This window comes from Mesocricetus auratus, unplaced genomic scaffold (genome assembly GCF_017639785.1).
Source record: "Mesocricetus auratus isolate SY011 unplaced genomic scaffold, BCM_Maur_2.0 Super-Scaffold_100013, whole genome shotgun sequence".
NCBI lineage: Eukaryota > Metazoa > Chordata > Mammalia > Rodentia > Cricetidae > Mesocricetus > Mesocricetus auratus.
This window is the reverse complement of record NW_024429196.1, coordinates 19,801,309-19,821,928: the sequence shown is the minus strand read 5'-3', so window position 1 is coordinate 19,821,928 and position 20,620 is coordinate 19,801,309. Positions and strand designations below refer to the sequence as shown.

At 38.7% G+C, this 20,620-nt stretch overlaps 1 protein-coding gene across 1 annotated transcript in view; it reads right to left on the bottom strand.

The window, feature by feature from the left end:
- Cubn (cubilin) overlaps positions 1-20,620 on the bottom strand; it is a 197,437-nt gene that overhangs the window by 161,417 nt on the left and 15,400 nt on the right. Inside the window, exons 11-14 of the mRNA XM_040755469.1 lie at positions 19,455-19,689; positions 11,589-11,770; positions 9,149-9,311; positions 8,175-8,365 (exon numbers count right to left, since the gene is read on the bottom strand). Coding sequence (XP_040611403.1) covers positions 8,175-8,365; positions 9,149-9,311; positions 11,589-11,770; positions 19,455-19,689 — 771 coding nt within the window. The remainder of the gene's footprint in view (positions 1-8,174; positions 8,366-9,148; positions 9,312-11,588; positions 11,771-19,454; positions 19,690-20,620) is intronic.

The following is a 20,620-nucleotide window of genomic DNA, read 5'->3' as shown; positions in this document are numbered from 1 at the left end:
GAAAAGTAAAGAAGGATTTGTACTGCTAAAGTCACTTTAGTAGTCAGGTAGTATTTGGAGACTAGCCAATAGTACATCCAAAATAAATAAAACCTTAATTTAGGTAGTGGTTATATAATATTTAGAAGTAGCACAAACTAGTGATACCAAATATTGATAAAATATTTAGCCAATACAGTCCATACCTACATATTCTTAAAATGTGCTAATAATTTCCACAATATCAAAGAGGAAATAAATCTGTAACTGCAGAAAGTTTCCCCAAACAACAAAAGCCAAGAATATAACATATCAAAAGATGAAAGTTCAACTAAATCTGCAACTAAAGCAATAAACTGTGTTCATCACCAAAAAAAAAAAGTCAGGAGGAAGGATGAGGAAAGAGATATATAGAGAGAGGGAGAGAGAACCTAGAGAATCAATACTAACAATGGAATAAAACCATTAAAAGAAAATGTAAAAACTAACAATTAAACCTAATAATTACAAAAGGAAGCAGGATCATCAATAAATTGAAGAACAGCTTTTTAAAAGGAGGGTTGAGAACAGGGATACCAAAAGCAAATTTTAGACAAATGAGAAAATCAGAAATATGTATAAGTATACGAAATAAAAATTATAAACATTACAAACACAGAGTCAAAGAAACATACAATGAATTAACTGTAATTCTTTGTACAGTTCTTTGCCAGTCTTTGAACTTTCAAGATAGATTATTTTCATAAAATTATATAAATTACTAAAGGATCTGAAGAAAAGGGAAATAGGAATACCGCATCATGGGCAAGTGGAATATCGCTACCTGGTTCCTTCACCGAGAAGGAAGCACCATGAGAAGATGATGTATATTTGCTAAGTCCTTCTCAACCTTTAAGGAACAGATAATCCCCGCATATCACTTATTCAAAGGCTCCCAGTCCCGGCACAACTCTCTACTATCAAATTCTAACATAAACAGTAAAAAATAAAAAAATGGATCAATTTCACTTATTAATATACATACAGAATCCAAACATAGTTCTAGAAAACTAAATTTACAGATCACTGACTCAGTGGGTAAAGGCACTGGTGCCAAGCCTGAGGACCCAAGCCTGATTTCCCAGGACTGACATGGGGGAAGTAGAGAACTGATTCCTGCAAGCTGTCTGTCCATTTCACATGCGTGCTGTAGTGCAACTCCCAACACATACACAAACAAATAAATACATGTAATAAAAATTAAACCAGTGCAGTAGCCACAAACTGTGTCAATGACCCAGTTCATGTCCCCATCTGTCATCTATCTCCTGACTTAATAATCTTAGTAAGTTACTACATCTAAGCCTAGATAATGAGATGGAAAGGAATCTATAAGACAGCAGTGAAATTTCCCAAGACTGCTGGTAATAAAACATCAACTAAAGAACTCTTGTTATTTCTGACATCTCTAAAGGTAGAACCCTGGAGATTCTCCCCACAGTTGGGAATTGTACAAAGAATATACAAGAGACTCTAGTTCCATGAAGTTATTCTGGAGGATGGAGCACCCCCAATATTAATCTACTCTCCATTGGTCTATCAAGGTCTCTGCAAGCAGCGGGCCCTGTGGTGTCGGAGTACCCTAGTACAAACTTGAGACAGGCACAGATATTCTCTGGAGCTGTGGCAAAAGTGATGTTCGTGCAGGAGCGGAGCTTAGCACAGTCACTTAACCTGTGCTAAACACAGTGGGCACTATAATTAGGCATTTGGGAAAACATGAGGGCATTTTTTAAAACTATTATTCTGATGTTGGTGGGGGCATGAGGAGTATAGAATAGTTAAGATTCATACCATTAGGCAGTCCAAAAGGTAACAGTCACACACAAGGATTCTCTAATATCCTGTGTGATTTTCACTTAGGTGAAAGTTTTGCTGTTGTGCACTAATCTAGTCCAGTTTTATGTATATAACATAAAGTACTTTTAGAAATTCATAATATTCACAATTTTCTAGGATGACCAGTAGAATACAAATGAAAAAAGTAGTTTTTTTTTCTTCCTTCCTGATAGCTAGCAAGAGGTTCTCACTTTTCATAGAGAGCAGTCACCAGTCCACACCACATCGGCCTGAGTTTACTCAGGAGAATTCCTGGCAGTGTGGGAGACAAACAGCTGACTCTGTCCTATCTCACACCGAAACTTGTCCAGACATCTCGCACATAGCAATAAATGTGGTTTTAATTTTGTTGCCTTAATTTCACTCGTAACTTAATGGTTTTGTATATAATGTGTTGAATCTGTGTAGATGGAATTTCATTTCAGAATAGCAAAATGATAATAAGATGCGTGCAGGGAGGTAAGGGGTGCTCAGGAGACATGTCTTTTAAGCTGAGGTCGGTGAGAATTGTTTAGGTTATGGGCAGTGGGTAGTAAAGGAAAGGTTGGTGGGATATTGTGACATTGTTCCTCTCATCCAAAACTGGTAGAAGTACGAAGGTCTGGAAGGGTCACTATACATCACAGTTTTATACCGCAAATGCTACTGTAAGAACATCTGCGATGCAGACAGATGTGCATGTGGATCCATAGCCAAGGACGCTCTGAGAAGATAAGAACTAAAACTGTTTTAAAGGCTGGGCCATGTGAGCTAATCACATGCTGTCTCACTGAGTCAGGCTCATTCCAGTTCCTTACTCTAAGCTCTTGACATCTGCAACACAAATTTCTTAGACTTAAGTCAAGTCATGCTATTTGACAGAATGGAAAGTCTCAGAGGGAAGAGAAAGTGTCCTTTCAAGTATCTAGCAAAAAGAAGACAACCAAGCAGACCAAACAAAACCTTCTGCAGGGAGGTGCTTACGGTATTTGACAAATTCCTGCTGGCCAGTTAATGCGAAAGTGTGTAATCTAACAATTCGGTCTTTAACAGGGACAGCTCTTGAAGACTAAAATACATGAAACACGAGGAAGACAGTGCCCTGTCCTCTAATCCCTCGGGTTCTGTTTGCTTCCTCTGAGATCATTGTCTCTCATTTCTATTAGTCCATTAGAAGATGACGAGAAGGAAGAAAAGCATCAGAGCAAGCTGAAGAGGGCTGGTCCCCTGGGTCCTGATCAGTGACACTCAAGGACATTAGCAAGGGGAACGCAGCTGCCATCCAGATGTCATAAGAGGAACTTACAGGCCTCAAGGGCACTCAGCCTGGAAGGTGCGATTGATTTTGGCAGTGTTTCTCTCCTTGTGGAAGGAAACATTATTAATTCTGAAAACCTGTACTTCTCCTGGATCCCAGGCATAGGAATACTTTAACCACCACATTTTAAACAGAGATACTAGAACAAAATTTATCAAATGCTCTAACTGACCCAAAATTCAATTTGTAGTTAATATCCTAGCACTTGTAAATTCATATTCTCATCAAAAAGAAAAAAAAAACAAACAAACTCTCTTCTTTGTGCTTGGAAACTAGAAGAAATGGTTTTGTATTTCATGATCGCTGGCTTCTTTTATGTGAGAGGACTGAATATCTGTTCTCTGTGTGAGACTTGTCATGTCTCCCGATGGGGCACTAACACTTAGTCCTTCCCATGACTGTGAGCTTCACTGCAGGAATTGCTCAGACCTGAGGATAAGACAAACCTATTTCCTCATAGAGGCTCTGGTGTCATTGGGTGACTCAGTCACTGCTTATTCTTTCCAGGAGCCTGGTTCTACAAAGCTAAAGCCCTAGAAGACAGCAGCAGAGCCTCAAGCAGAACAGATCCCAAACTAAAATGTTGACAGGGGCAGAAAATAAACACAGTACTGAACCGTGGGATATGTTCTGTTTGTTATCACTTTTTATTTGCCTGGGGAATGTTATTAATTGCTTATTATAGCACAACCTGAAGAAAGATAACTGATATTGAAAATGGGTTTGTAGTAACAAAGTTTCTCTTCTTTTAAAAAGTCTTGTATGCCATGCAATTTTCATTTGCAGGGGAGTACAATAAATTCATTAATTTAGTGGTCACATTTACAAAGGGATCACAGGGCCAGTGTTAGATGCCAGTGTTCTGTGACCAGGGCTCAGGGTTCTCAAGGATTTACTTTGTTTCACTGTATGTTCGTGGGTGCCTGTGTTTGCACAGGTACATGTGTATGTGAGGGTTCGTGTGTGTGTGTGTGTGTGTGTGTGTGTGTGTGTGTGTAAGTGCACAAGAGGAGGTCAAAGGACACCTTAAGGTGTCATCCTCAGAAACATCATCTACCTCCTTTGAGATAGGGTTTTTCCCTGCTCTGGAACTTACAAATGAGGTTAAACTGGCTGACCTCAGGGAGCCTTCTGTTCCGAACACCCCAGTGCTGGGATTACAAATGTGTGCCACCACACTGTTTAGGGATCCAACACGGACCCTTTAGCTTGCAGGGTAACTTCTTCACCAACTGAGTATTGCTGTATGCCTCTCAAGGATTTATTTATTTATTTTGTAAAGACTGAATGTCAGAACCCCAGAGTCCCAGGATATAATGAGTAACCCAGGATATTTAGCCTATGAAGTATTGCAAATGGCATTTATAGGTTGAACTAGCTCCTAAAGAAAAACTGCCCATTAAAACCCAAGTTCTTATAAAGGAACTATTTCCTGTGCAGAGAGCTAAGATTAACAGGGCTATAAAATATAATTCATATGAAATTTTAAGTGCAAACTGTAGAGCTGAGTAAGCAGCAGACTTTGACATCTGGAATAGATCAGGTCTCCAAGCCAAGCCTTAATACACATGTGCATTTCTGTGTGCTAACTATCCCGATTTGTTTTTATACTACAAATTCTAAAATCCATTTAGGTATGAGAGCTTAAATCAAAGCAAACCAAATATGCTAAAACTAGGAGTTTTGCCCCACCCAAGGGCTGAAAACAAAATCTGACCATATGGTAGCATTAAATGTGTTACCAGACTCTCCGTGAATTGAATTGCAGGCCGATCCACAACTTGGTGGCAGAGGGACTTGATCTTAAAAACAATGTTCAGCTAATACAGATGAATGGGGAAGGACTGTGGCTTCACCACAATTAAAAGAATGGTATGCAAGGGATAGAAGATGAGTGACATCAGGCATGGCCTAATTATATTACTATCATCATCATTATTTTTGGCTATTGATTTTTATTCTTCATTAGCATGTTTGACTACTTTGTGGCCAGCATTTCAGTATTTTAAGAGCAAACAAGATTTCATAAAATAGTATTGGTTCCAATATCTCTATCAATAGAATTATCAGATTTTAAAATTTACTTTCTAAAAATCAAGACAATGCAACCCATTTTTCCTAGAGTATCTTCTCTCCTGATTCTAAACCACAGCATGCAAGCTTCCCTTTCTCCTTCCCATCATTCTTATCGTTGTTTGGTGGTGACCACCACTGGCAGGCACAGTGCTAAGATCCTGTTAGTAGTCTCCCCGGACTCTCAGAACACAGCCCAACCTCTTTACCACAGCTTGTATGGCCACACAGGATTAATGCTTGCCTAATTATTTCTTTTCTCTTTTATGATTCTAGTCCCTGTTTTTTTGGTGTATCATATTTTATATCATTCAGTCTCTAGGGCTGTGTTGGCCACTGTACCTGGCATCCCCTTTCTCTTGGATGTTCGTATTGCTAACTCCCTACCTGTAGACCCAGAAAAGTTATTTCATGCCCGTTGTAGCAGAGATGAAGTCAAGAGCTCCATACTTTCTTTCATCTGACTTCTTTATATTATTTTTTAAAAATATTTTTTAAAAATTTGTCATACAGGCAGAATTTATTTCAATATCTATGGGGAGTAGAGGAAGTCCCAAGCAAGTAAAATCCTGAGGGAATGTGGGCTGTTGACATGGATGTGGCCATCTCAAGAACAGTAGCCTTAGACCCACAGGAGAGTGGCAAAGTCTGCCCCCAGGATGAGGCTCAGAGGGATGGCAGAGCCTTGCTCTGGTGTATGTGCAGATGCTGACAGTGTGTGCAGAGAATGTCTACCACAGCTTTCTCCATGTGGATATCTACGGCCTGAAGGCTGCTCTCCTATAGAGACTGCTCCTGCTGGGGTCAACTAAACCTGACCCCTTGGTATATAATAGTTCTGCTTCCTTGTTTATTTGTATATAATCACACACCTCATGTTCACCTGTATGCAATAACCCTGCTTTTCTGCCCAACTGTACATAATTAGTAAGCTGTACTTCTGGGAGGCTTCATTTTCTCCATCAGAGAGCACAGCACACCTGAGCCCGGCTCTTCTGCACATTTGTGTGTTTGCTTTTGTTCATTCTCTCCCCATCCCAATCAGATCTGGCCCCTGAGGCTGTGCAAGGATGCAGCACATTTCTAAAAAGGAAGAGTTAACCAGAAACCCTTCTGTTTCTCTAGAAGGCATGCCCTCCCATTCCACCAGCCTCTCCTGTAAGGATCCAGTTTCCCTGAGTGGAGTGTGGGGTATAAAATTCCATTCCTTTCCCTCTATAGCCTATTTTAAGCCTCAGACTTAATGTCATACACTATAGGCATTCTTACTCAGCCTACAATTTTTCTGGAATAAAAATGTAAACTTTCATTACTACCTCCTGTGTCCTTCATTTAGAGTAGTCCTGATGGCTTAAGCCACTTATGAAATATTAATGAGAAACAAGGCTTAGTGTTCCAGAAAGATGTGTCTGTCACATCTATCGTATTGTTCTATACAGTTTAAAATCTCTCTTAGGCAAGAACAAATTACCCAAAAGTTAATCTCCCTTTGAACTCATCTTTTTGTAACCATGTCACACTAACCATGGGCAATTGTGTCTTTAGAAGTAAAAACTTTAGTTGAGATGTGTGTCTGTGTGTGCATGCATGTGTATGCATGTATGCATACCTGTGTGTTCTTTTATAATTTCCATCAAAACCTTATGAGGTTGTGCACACATAAGAATGTAAACACTTGTATGGCTAGACATGGAAGAGTCTTACTGGCTGATTCTGAACTGATAAGATTGGGGCAAAAGTGAAAATTTGGTCTAGAAGACCTTATATTTTTATAATACTTTGTAATAACCTTTAGGGCTTTTTCTCATTTCTTTTCTTGGTTTTATTATCACAAACGTTACAGAAATAGATGAGGCATCTTACTGAAGTAGGAACTGAAGTACTCAAAGAACTGCCCAAAGTTACCCTGACCTCTAACCACAGAACTAAGTAATAAGTTAGATCATTTAGCCCAGTACCTTTCTAACTACAATGTATTCAGCCACTCTGCTCTACAAAATTAAGTTGTTAAGGGCCAGTTTTGTGATTCCCCCCCACACAACAATTTAACGGAGTTTGCTAGATGGGTAGAAACTCACAGAGATTGCTCCTCAAAGACACAGAGGGTCTATCATTCCAGATGTGCTGACAGATCCTATAGCCAACAGAAGAACCTCTTCAGGAATACACAGAAACTCTGCAGAGTTCCTTCATGTCACAGTGATGTTTGTGCTTGTCTTGGACAACTACCATGCCTACCTACACAGTCTCCTGAGACTTGAGAGTAGGGTGTGGGACTCACAGAGCCATCCACTCTAGGGAAGTCTAAGCTACTCCTGTGGTTAAAGGCACACTATTACAAGTCTGTTCTTGCAAGAGACCAGTGTGACTCCTAAATTCAAACTGCTACTCACTAAGCAATTATGGGCAAATAACTTAACTTCTCTAAGCCTTGGATTACGGAGATTAAAACAGAAGGATGTGAGGATTTAATGAGTTAGCATAAGTCTGTGTCAAGACTGGCTGGGCAATCTGAGCTAATATCTGACTCTCTATGTTGTGATGTCTGTTGTATAAAATTGCTCTAGGAAATCTATCTGAAATTCAAATCCTATCAGTAAATCTAGTTATGTTCACTAACTTGCATGTGTCTTGGTGATTAGAGCTCCATTGTACAGCTTATAACTTAGCACTATTATGAGTCTCTGGTTTCAACTCTCCTTTTAGTGCTTCCCTGGCTCCCTTATCAAGCTCTTGTTTCACCTCTTTGGGTTTGTGTTAGACAGATTCTTTTAGACGCCCTACAATACTTGTTGTTGAACTCTCGCTTCACCTGGCAGTTTCCCACGCCCCAAGGTGCTGGTTCAGAGCCATTTCTGACAAGCCCTCTGGTGATCTATACCACCACTCTGCAGAATGTGAAAGCTGTAATGGGTGTCCCACAAGGGGAAGTGGGTGGAAAGGTTACCTCGATGTAAGTGTGAGTACAGCCCGACGGGCTCTCCAGCTCCACGTGGGTAAAGCTGATGTCTATTTTCTCTCCTTCGGGCTGTGTGATGAGATATACACACTGCCTGTTGCGATTGAAAGGTCCAGTCAGGGGAGGAAGGAGAATCACACCCTCCGTGCTTGTGTAGTTTCCTCCACAGTGCAGATCCGCTGAGGAGAACAAAGGAGGGAAGGAATGGTCATTGGGATGATATTCCTCTGGCTTGATATATCAGATTCAGTTTTCAAAACTTTTATAGTTCGTGCCTACATTTAAATAACCACCCTGCTTTGTACACCATGCGTAAGTCCATGCCGCTCATTATAAGATTATATATGCATGTGTGTATATAGCCGTGCATTCAGCCTGAAGCCAAAGCAATGGGAAAAGGGGACCAATGTGAATCCTTACTATCTTTCCTGATACAGAGATACACAAGGTGTTTACCCCATGAGTTAAAAGCAAAATTCTCTAAAGAAGATCATAGAGAATTTCATTTTTGTTCTTTGTTCCAGGTATGAATGTAACTGAAAGCATCATAGCTAGGTATATGGAAGCAAACTCTAGGAACTGGAACAGCTTCCTGGAAGTTGGTTTCTGGGCACTGGACTTGAACCAAGAATGAAGCTAGATGTTTCTCAAACAGGCTGCACCGTTTTCATAAACAATAATGCATGCAACAAAAAACAGTAATGCTACTAGGGAACTGAAGTTCTGAATTTGTTACAATTATGGATCCCTTAATATGGATCCCATTATTGAAGGGTTAAGGAGTACTATAGTACTTAACATTGTGGAGATGAAGAATGAGTCTAAAGTGGTATGAGACATACTCACGAAGGCATGTCGCTAATCTAAGAAAGCCTTCATCTTAGGCATCACCACAGCAAGCTGCCGTGACCATAGCACCACACTTCCAGTGTACAGTCAGTCTGTGTGGGCAGGATACTTACAGGGTGTGGTTAGATAGGTGATGTGGAAACCTTTGTCAGTAATGTCAGCATCAGAATGGAAATGAATTCTGGCAGCAGGGCCTGTAGTCTGGAGCGGTGGGGTAGACAGAGAAGTGCAGAATTTCCCGAGAACGGGGTCTTGCTGGAAAGGCCCGTCTCGAATCTAAAACAAAAGAATAAGCCATTATGTTGGAAGCAGTCAGGTTCTCACTAACCAAAATTCTTGGGACATAAGCTTCAGAAAAATCTGTCATTTAGGTATTGCAGCAAGACAGAGAAATCTAAAGTACTGGATTAGCAAAATCTATCATTTAGGAAGTTTCCCTGTCATATGCATAACTCACACACAGTGTTCAGTAAAGAATGTGTCTTCACGGTCCTGTCAAATGCCTCATCTACGGCTGGAATTTCAACTCTGGAGCAGAATGCATGCTTTGGATTTTTAAATGATTATGTAAAATTAGTGTTTTCTTTCATGGTTCCCTGTCCCCTAAATTAAGAAATCCTAGTAATTTAGAAGAAGAAAATGAGTATTTCAAAGGAAATAGGAGATTGAATAGTAGTGATGTGAACTGCTGTGTCACTTGGGTGAGTATGAAGCTGTGAAGAGATGCAGGAGGGAGAGGATAGACATAGCTTTAGAAGCGCAGCTGAGATGGTCATTCAGCACTGTATACGGTAGCACACTGTATGCCATCTGTGTAAACTCTTTTCCTATGTTCTCATCAAGTGTGTCAATTTGGTGCTTGTGAAAGTGTCTGTGTGAGTTATAGGTATAGATGAATGTATACACACTTTGTGTGTGTGTGTGTTCATGGAGGTATGTGTGTGTATCTATAAGCATGCATGTGTATTGTGGGCCATAGCATTCTTATGGAGGTCAGAGGACAACAATCATGAAATAGTTCTCCCCTTCCATTGTCAGATCTGGTAATCAAACTCAGGTTCTCAGGCTTACTGGACAAGTGCTTTAACCAGCTGAACCATTTCATCTACCCGGATTCTAAAGTGGTTACATCCCCAATGTAACCTCAATTCAATGGTTTCCTCCTCTCCTCTCCTCTCCTCTCCTCTCCTCTCCTCTCCTCTCCTCTCCTCTCCTCTCCTCTCCTCTCCTCTCCTCTCCTCTCCTCTCCTCTCCTCTCCTCTCCTATCCTCTCCCCCTCACTCTCCATTTATTTTAGCAGGTCTGAGGTTCAAACCTGGGGGGTCTTGTGTAATCTTCATTCCTTATAAACCCTTGTTGGCTTTTTTATGCATCGAATAAAATCACATTGACTGCTCAATAATTCTAACACATTTACAAAAGTCTATGCTATATAGAACACCAAGGAGTGAGTGAATTGAAGAATATTTTCATATGGTCAATTTCATTTACTCAAATTAATTTTTCCATTGACAGAAAATTTATAGGGCAATGCTACTTCATTTTTTTTTACTTGTAACTAGTTCCTTGAAAGACTGATGAGGAATGAGAGGGAGTTCAATATTGTCTGGATGATTGATACTTTCTATAATGTGGTGTTCAGGAATTAATATGTAAGAATAAAAAGACTTTAATCTTAATTTGATAGAATTTATTGAATATTAATTTCACAATAACTCACTTTTTACTGCCAACTTCTAAAAGGATATTTTGCTAAGACTTTCCAAGGAGAAGCTGATCTTTGAGTCATCCCCAAAGGTTTCAAATCCATTATTACCACTGCTAATGACTAATGACTTCAGCTTTGGAGACCTGCTTGGCAGCTGCATCCTTCATCCTTGATGAATAATTCCACAGCACTCCATCCTTCTCTAATGGGCTAAGAAAGGCTCACTGACTCTTTAGCAGTGCTGTAGGGTGCTAAAATTTACAGTGACAAAAGTACAGGAAGCACCTAAGAACTCAATCTCCTTACTGACCTTTCCAGTCTACAAGTGGAGAGCAACGTTTTTGATGGATCTAATTGTGTATGGAATGTGAATGTAACAGGCCCTTTCCTCCTCTATGTGGGATAAAGCAGGCTGACTCTGCTCCTCTTAAGGGAGATTTGCAACATTTTCCAGTGAGATTTAACACAGACAATCCTTCTCACAGAATTGTTATGGGCCACTAAAATCAAGTGGCAGGACAACCTAAGGGTTTGCCCTGGATGACTAAAAATTGGAATCTTTGTTGTAGGAGACAGTCATTGCTCAGGATTTATTCCCACTCCAGGAGCCTGAATCTCTAGTTAGGGATGGGGAAAGGCAAGGCAGTTTCTTCCACACTCAAGACAGACCTAGAAATGGACTAACAAACTAGCCTGATTGAGATTAAGGATTTAGCATCAGCTATCTAAGTATTGGTAACAAACTTGGGCCATCCATGGGCATCTTTAACCCATGTCCTGAACACTAATCACATCAAACCATGGCCTATCTAAATGTAGGGTTTTTTTCCTTTTTTTTTTTTTACCTCTAAGTAATCTTTACTGCAGTCATTGTGGTTCTCCAGGCTCAAGGTTCCAAAGGTAAATGTTATCAAGGATCCAGGGCTGACTATAATGTTCCAGACACAATCTCTTCCTGGAGGGTAGTTTCCAGGATACCCCGGAGATGTAATAGATCCATAATCACCAGTCAGTGTGCCCCCACACTCTGAAATAAGAAGGAAAATGACCAAGTTCACATGTGGGCTAAATTCACACAAAATTCTCATAGACTCTGCTGTCAGAAGGCAAGATCTTTTACATAACTGTGAAGAAATTAGGCTAAGAGGCCCTCATAAATTGCACAGTCCTTCGAGCTATAAACTACTACAAACTAATAAGTAAACAAGTCATCCATGCAGGAACTCTGTACCTACAGAACATTGTATAGTTATGTGATTTAAAACACAGAGATGAGTCTTCTGAAACATAAATAATGTGAATATAGATTCAGTTCTTTATCCTACAAGATTAGTTTCTATATATTAACTCTAAAAATTCTGGAACTTCTGTCAGCCCTATACCCTTCAACAAACCAGAACACTTTATATTTCAAAACAGTTAAGGAACACATAATTTTCTTTTGAGAAGTATTTTCATATACGATAACAAATTAAATTTGTATGTTATATATTACAAAATAAATTGTCTTATATAAATCATATATAAAGTATATGATATATAAATTATAAAATAAATACATTGTTCACTTTATAAATGTAGACATTTAAATGTACAGAGTGATTAAGTCACTGTCTCAGGAATAAAGCAAGTAGGGCACTGAATGGGGCTTCCTGGCAACATCTCCAGCACACCATGCCAATTCCTTATGTGATGGTCAATGACTGGAAATGTTATAAAGAAAACTTTCTCTTTAATAGTCACATTTATTCAATAAAGAATTTGTGATGACTAGTAAGAAATGTTACTATAGAATCAAAAAGTAGAAATACCAACTAATCTAGACTTTGATAAAAATACCTTAAGAAAGAAATGAACTAAGGTGATTTTTTTTTGGGTTTTCGAGACAGGGTTTCTCTGTGACTTTGGAGGCTGTCCTGGAACTAGCTCTTGTAGACTAGGCTGGTCTCGAACTCACAGAGATCCTCCTGCCTCTGCCTCCCAAGTGCTGGGATTAAAGGCGTGTGCCACCAACGCCCAGCTCTAAGGTGATGCTTTAAGTACATAAAATAAGATATTCATGTAACTATACACACTACTCAGACCAAGCTTTTATTACCAAAGCAAAACCTGAAAGAATTAGTTACACAGTTTTCATTTCTCCTCACAGGGAACATCCAAGATCAGATGAAAGTACATTTTGTAAAACTTAACTAAAAAATCTATTATAAATGAGGGGATAACGGGGGGGGGGGGGGGGAGGGCACGGGAGGAAGGGAGGGAATGGGAGAGGGACCTGGAACTGACTTGTGAAGCAACCTTGTTTCTTATCTAAATTTAAACTGGAAAATAAAATTAAAAAAAAAACAAATAATTTGGGGCTCATTCAACCATAAATAAACAAACTTTACTATGAAAAAAATCTATTATGAGTATAAAACTTTTTAATTTGTAAAATAATATAATCAATGTAAAATGTTAAAGATCAAATGTAGATGTAATATATAACAGTTTATCACCCACAATGTAGAAAATTTCAAAAAAGAGCAGTAATACGGAGAAAGAGTACACTGAAAAGATTCCGGTGTCCCTTGTACATGTAGGAAATTGTCCAGGATCTCTGCTACCACTCAGCTAAGGGTTCTTTACTCTCAAGTGATAAATGTTCAGACTTTTTAAAAGCAAATTACTAGACTGGCTATGAAGAAATAGTCACCATCTCACATTATTATAAGAATATATAATGACCACTGCAAATAAGTTTGTCACATAAAATAGCAAAACCTTATGCATGCTTTTTGACTGAACAATCCCAAAGGCACAGTGACAAAGTTGGAATAAGGCCAATATACAAGGTATTTGTTGCAACAGTAGGGGCAGGGAGGGGACAGGAGACTAAAGAGAAGAGGGAGATGAGGAATGGAATACAAGGAGAGACAGCTAAAATTAAGGACCAATTAGTGAGTAGTGTAAAAACCTGATACAATAGAAGTTTCCTAACGCGTGCCTGTGTGCTTGTGTGTGTGTGTGTGTGTGTGTGTGTGTGTGTGTGTGTGTGTGTAGGAGATCTAAATGAAATCATCAAATAACTTAGGAGACAAAGCCAAAACTGGACATGTCTTGTCACCAAATGAAGTTTCTAGTATCGGATTGGATTACATCTAATTGAGTTGTTGGTCAAAGGAGTCCTGATCAACCCAGGCTGTTAACAAAGCTGTAGGTTGCTCTACATAAATTATGGCAAGACCCCATTTCTAAAGATAGTGCCTACACAGCCAGCTGAACATGGGGAAGTTGAGCTGGTGCCTACATAGATCTTCTTCCTCCTTGTTCTAGCATCTTTAATATGGGAAAGTACTCTGCAAGTTACAGAAAGAGAAATGTAACACCAAGCCAGCCACAAACTCTTTGCTCTACAATGGTGTCCTGACTGCAAGATATGCTAGGACAATGGTAGCACAAAGCTTGTGGGAGTAGCCAACCAACGTCTGATTTCACTTAAGGTACACTACGTGAGATGCAACCCACACCCAGCACTGCTTGGGAGACCAAGAACCAGAGAATAGATGGACCAGAGACCTAGGGGAAAACCAAGTACTACTGTCCTTAAAAATGGAAAAAAAAGCATCAATAAAATGACTCCTAATGACATTCTTCTGTACTCGTAGATTAACCATCATCAGAGAAGCTTTTTCCTGCAGTCAATGGGAACAAATACAGAGACCCACAATGAGACATTAAGCAGAGAGTTAGAGAACTTAGAACGTTCAGCCATAAATTGGGTATCTCAATCAAATCCCTCCCCTCAGGGCTCAGAGAACCCCGTGGAAAGAAAGGCAGAAATAATCCAAGAGTCAGACAGGACGGAGGACACTAAGAAAACATGGCTCTCTAAGTCAACATTATGAAAGAGCATATGAGCTCACAGACACTGAGGAAGCATGCACAGTGTCCGCCTGCATGGATCTGTACCAGGTCCTCTGCATAAATATTATGGTTCCAAGGTTAGTGTTTTTATGGGATTACTGACCCTCTATTTTGTGCCTTCTCTTGGGTTCTTTTCCTTCTATTGGTTTGTCTTGTTGAAGACAATTTTAATTTTTTGATGGTTAGTTTGTGTTTTATCATATCATCATATCACACCATACCACATCACATCACATCATATCATATCATATTATATTCCCTGTTTGTGTTCTTGTGAGAGATAGAGAGGGAGTGGACCTAGATGGAAGGGGAGGAACTAAAAGGAGTAGAGGAGAAATTGTAATCAGGATATATGAATATCAGTAAATGAAAAAAACAAAATACCAGAGGAAAAATTAAAATGTGCTATCTGCAACAGAAACATCTTTACAGGGTAAGTGATTTTTAACATTACATGGACAGAGCAGAAACAGGACCTTGTATACCTAGACATTCCAAAAATTTCCAAAAGAAAGTAAACAAATGAATCAAGCTTTTAAAAAAAGAAGAACTGATTGAAAGGGGGAAAGGAATGTAAGAATAAGAAAGCACTGAAGAAAATAAATTACACTTAAAAAGAAGAAAGTAGTGAAGTACATTCATAGCCTTGTCTATATTGAGAGGCAGCAGGGATATTAGAAGGCACGACATGGCAGCCTAAGTATTACAATAGACTTTCCAGAGAGAAACTACGGAGGACAGAGACAATGAGAGGGCAGATTTAAAGGCTGGCAGAAAGGAAATTTAAAATCTTATGTGTGATAATATTCTTCTAGGGTGAGAGCATAAAAGTGACTGACTGTTGGTCCAATGAATACTGGTGCCATGTATTTAAGGGTATGCTTGAAGATGAAGTGAAATAACCCTATATAGAATGCAAATTTCTCTCTACCTGCAAGAGATGTATTTTTACATACAGAAAAAATCCCTAAAGGCTCCACCAAAAATAAATCAATAAAATAAGCTAATGAACTAATTCAGGAAGGCTACAGGTTATTCATTAACAATGCATATATTAATAATAAATTATCCAAAATAAGAAGTTTTTTTTAAAAAAATCCCATTCAAAATAGCATCAAAAAGTGATTCACCTCATGAGGAATTTAACCAAAAATGTGGAAATATCTATAGACGGAAAACTACAAAATACTGCTAAGTGAAATTGAGTAAAATACAAATAAATGGAAAGATATACACTCAAAATTAGAAGAATTAGTATTATTTTAAAAACAGCCTAGGACCCAAGGTGATCTACAAAGTCAATGTCACCTCCTTCGGATTTCCAGTGCTATTTTCCATAGAAACAGAAAATTGGTCTTGTAATTCATTTAAACTACAAAGACTCCAAGTGAGTAAAACAATCCTGAGTAAGAACAAAGCTAGAGATATCACAGCACTTGATAAAAAAAATACAAAGCAGCTCTAATCAAAGCTATATTAGTAGTATGTAAACAGACATCTAGTTCTATGTATTAGAATAGAAAACACAAAAATAAATCTGTTTCTTACTTGACTGAGTTTAGAAAAAGGTGCTAAGAGCAATCAATAGAGAAAGGATAACCTGCGTCATAAATGTTGATTGAGCTGGTTCTCCACTTGCAGAAGAATTGAACTTGATCATTATTTCATACCTTATGGAAATACAAACTCAAAATGGTGTAAATGACTTAAATATATGGACTGACCCTGTAAAACCACTATTAAGCTAGAAGGAAAGATCCATATGATAGATCTGAATAATCACTTTAGACATGATTCCAAAAACACACAGGCAACAAAAGTCTATAATTAGTAGGAAAACCTGATACATCACAATAAAATGTTTCAGCACACCAAAAGAAGCAATCAACAGGCTGAGGAGAGAGCCTGGAGGGGCGATAAAACATCAATAATCCATATTGTATAGGGCTGGTGTGGAGTTGATGACCAAAAAAGATAAGGAACACCAACAACAGCAAGAGAAAAAATCCCAGGAACTAGAATGATCCTTGTCAGGGGTACTCCAGGCAGCAAGAGCAGTAAGTTACACTGCAGCCTCAACTCTGGACCTCTAATGCTCATCATGGTAGCGATACTTAGCCCAACAAGGTATAACTGATATTTACTCAGAGAGCGGTTCTTAGACATTCTCACTACACACAGAAGGAAGAGGAAAAAAATAAATGTTTGAAATAACTAGAAAAGGAAAATCAAATAAAATGTATTAAGCAAAGTTGTCAGAACAAAATAAATGAGCTCTATAATCACTGCTTGGTATCTCAGTACAGTTCTCACATCAGTAGAGCAAACATCTTAAGTCACTGGAGAAATAAAATATTTGAACAAAGCTACTGAACAAATTGACTAAGCTAACATATATAGATGGTCATATCCAAATATTGCAAAATACAAGTTTTTTCCTCACCTTATTGGAAATACCAAAATAAAAACATTAGTCCATGAAGCAATTCCAAATACTTGGTATACTGCTTCATTACTAAGTGACCACACCGGTAATTAGCAGTCACTGAGAAACCAAAATAAAAATAGGAAAATATCTTAGACTGAATACTGTAAAAATATACATTAAAACATATGGATAAAGATAAAACAGTAAAATTCTTCACTTCAGTGCATACATCAACATGCATTTTTGTGGGGTGTGAGTGCATGATGTACACCTGTGTGTGTGTTTGCGGAGGTCGGGGCTCAACTTCATGTGTTTTTCTCATCACACACCACCTTACACATCGAGGCAAGCCTTCTCCCTTGAACCTAGAGTCTGTCAGTTTGGTTCATCTAGCTAGCCAGCCTACTCTGAGGATCAATTTCCTCCACCTCCCAGAAACCACTTTCCAAACCTTGTAAGCCACGATCTCAGGAAAATTATAAAAGCAACAGTAAGTTAAGCTTTCTAAATGTGGGAGAGAGTAAAGTTCACCTTCAATGTAAGTAGGTTTGAGATGGATTCAACACACTAAAGTGGCAGAAGTAATACAATGTGACTTTAAAGAATTGGCTACAGCTGTCAGCACCTGCCTGGCTTTGTTGTAGGGCTTTCTCTGAGAGATGACAATAGACATAAAAGAACACTTATTAGAGGGGCAACAGTCTGATACAACTGTCATCTAAAAGAAAATATTGTTGTCCATATGACAAAGGCTGTTTTCCTTAGTGCTGGGGCTCAAACCCAGTGTCTCACATTTCAGACAAGAGCTCAATTTATCAAGGTCAAGTGACCCATTTTGACTGAGTAGACCACTTGGACCTTCTAAGAACTACAGAATCGGCTGACTCCTTTCCAAAATTCAGGCCCACAAAATAAACGAATTAAGATTCCATAACCCTGAACTTTTCAGTCATATGCTATATAGAAATTGGAATAGGAGAAAATACCCTTGGTTTGATAAAAAGTTACCTACAAAAATTTACATTTAACATTGTGTTCAATGAAAAAAATACTCAATGTTTACCCTATGTAGTCAGGAAAAAGACAAAATACTCTACTCCCTACTTTATCTTAGCACCATATTACAGGTTTTAGCCAAGGCAATAAGTAAATATGTACAAGTTCAAAAAATACTAAAGATTAACAATATTCTTCCTCACAGATGACATGATGGTACATGAAAAATAGAAAAGAATCTTTGAACTTTAACTGAAATCTATGAAACCTTACCAGATAAAAGCTTATAAAAGGCGAGTCCCAACTGAGTATAATATAAGAACAGCTGGGTCTAGTGGCACAAACTTTCAGCTCCATCACTTGGAGGACAGAGGCAGGAGGATCATGAGGTCAGGGCCATCCTGCTCCATGAAGTGAGTTCCAGACTTGCTGGAACCAAACAGTGAGACTCTATGTCAGAAAAGAAAAGCAAACAACAACAACAAAACAGGGACAAAACAAACAAATACCTAAGAACAATGAAAAATAATTATCAAGTGGTCATTTAAATAAGGACTATTACAGAAATGAACAGACAATGTCCCCAGTGACATTCTTGTAGTAAATTTACTAGTAGATGTTATAAAAATGTATTTCTGATTGGTGGTGAGAGCCTATTGATGAAGACAGCACATCCTTTCGTCATAGGACATGGAGAAATCGAGGAAGTTTCCTCCCTGTTGGCTAGATTTCACAATTCTAGAAGGTTCTATGCAGGCTACTGGGGGGGTGGGATTCATCTGTGAACCCTGTAAACTGCAGTAAGTACAACACGGTAAGTTCATGGGTGCCAAAGCAGGATGAACCAGTTATGGAGCAACCAATCACATTCTGAATGGATATAAAGTCTGCGTCGTAAAAGGAAACACAGATTTGATGGTTTTTGGTGACCGTCACTCCAACAGCCCCAGTGACGGCTCCACCTCTAGGAGTGTACAGGAACACAAACTGGACTTGGTGAATTACTTTTTTAAGAAAAGAAAAGAAAGTGACACGAAGTGAGCAAGGTAACGGTGGACCTGAGAGAAATTAGGGGGATGAGAGGAAGTAAATACATTAAAGGTAAATTGTATTAAGTTCTGAAACAATTAATACAAATATAAAATGTACTAAAACAACTCACAAAACTCTGTCCTGTAATTTAATAAGGCCCTCATTACTACTCATGCATTTTAAACTTTGTGACACATACCAATTTTTCTGTTCTTAAATTCAAAATCAAATTCATTCTAACATTATTAGTTCTTAAACTGGTTATCTGAAATGTTGCATTATTTCTAGGTCCCCCAAACGCCACAGTATTCTGAAAGTTTGTTTTGCGTCCTTCTCAGGTCACACTCACCGGGCTGCTTCGCCTCCCACCTCGCTGCAAAGCCTCTCCCACGCCTTAAGTATTCAGAGAAGAGATGAAAATAGAGAGCGTTGCCACTGCTGTGGACCCCCTGTGGGGGCTTGGAGCCACAGTATCTCCCGAGTGGGAAAGCTGCTGAGGAGTCTCCGTCGTGGATCTGAAGAAACTCTCGGGGACAGTTACTTGACGATTCCAAGTCAAAAAACGTGAAAGTGATATGCACAATCTGGAAGAGCATAAAAGCGTTTCCACGTTAATGCCAAATTGATTGTTCCAAGCAAGCATAAAGAGATAGGTAGAACCACCGAGCCCTAGTGGTGCAAGTCTCAACGTGTGCAGCAAGTCTACATGTACAGGGTTGACTTTAAAATCACTCAAACCAAATTTTAATTCATATAGAAATATGAAAGAGTCCCTGGGGAGATGGAAATGCTACTTACCCTAATCGATTCATTATATATTGCATGCATCATCAAATGACCATGATCATATTGTGTTACACACACACACACAAAAAATGTACTAACACTGCGAGTCAACTTAAAAAACTCTTAATGAAATAAATATAGATCAAACTGACTAATCTATCAAGTGTATGGCCAGGAGTGTTTCTAAATAAAAAAAAAAATGGTCATTTGAAAAAAAAATACCTTCAGTCCAAATGTCTGAGATTTACATTCCTGAGAATTTACCCTGAACCTGTGGAATGTGTTTACCCCCATGCCACATTGATGCCACAGGGTTTTCAGCCTAGCTAAGACTCCAGTGTGGGTGGGGTAAGTGGGCCAGGGGAAGGCCTTCAGGGGCTGGACACCATCAAAATGCAAACAGCCCAGAGAAGAAAGCAGGACAAGGGTAATGCTTAAAGTACTAAGCACAAATGTAGAATGGGGCCATCAAGTGCACATCTTGAATATCATGAAGATCTTAAATTGATAGCCCTATTTAACATAAAAGAAGGCTGCTATGATTTAATTTTCACCAGAATCTAAAATCACACTAGTATTCAGCTAGGATAAATAATTTCTAGATGTTTTGAAAATTCTATGTTAGAAATTTTAATGTTTCCTCTAATTATATTATTTTCTAACTCGAAGCAATTTAAATGGAAATCAAATAAATATTAATTAGTTGCTTATATTTTCTATTCTATTATA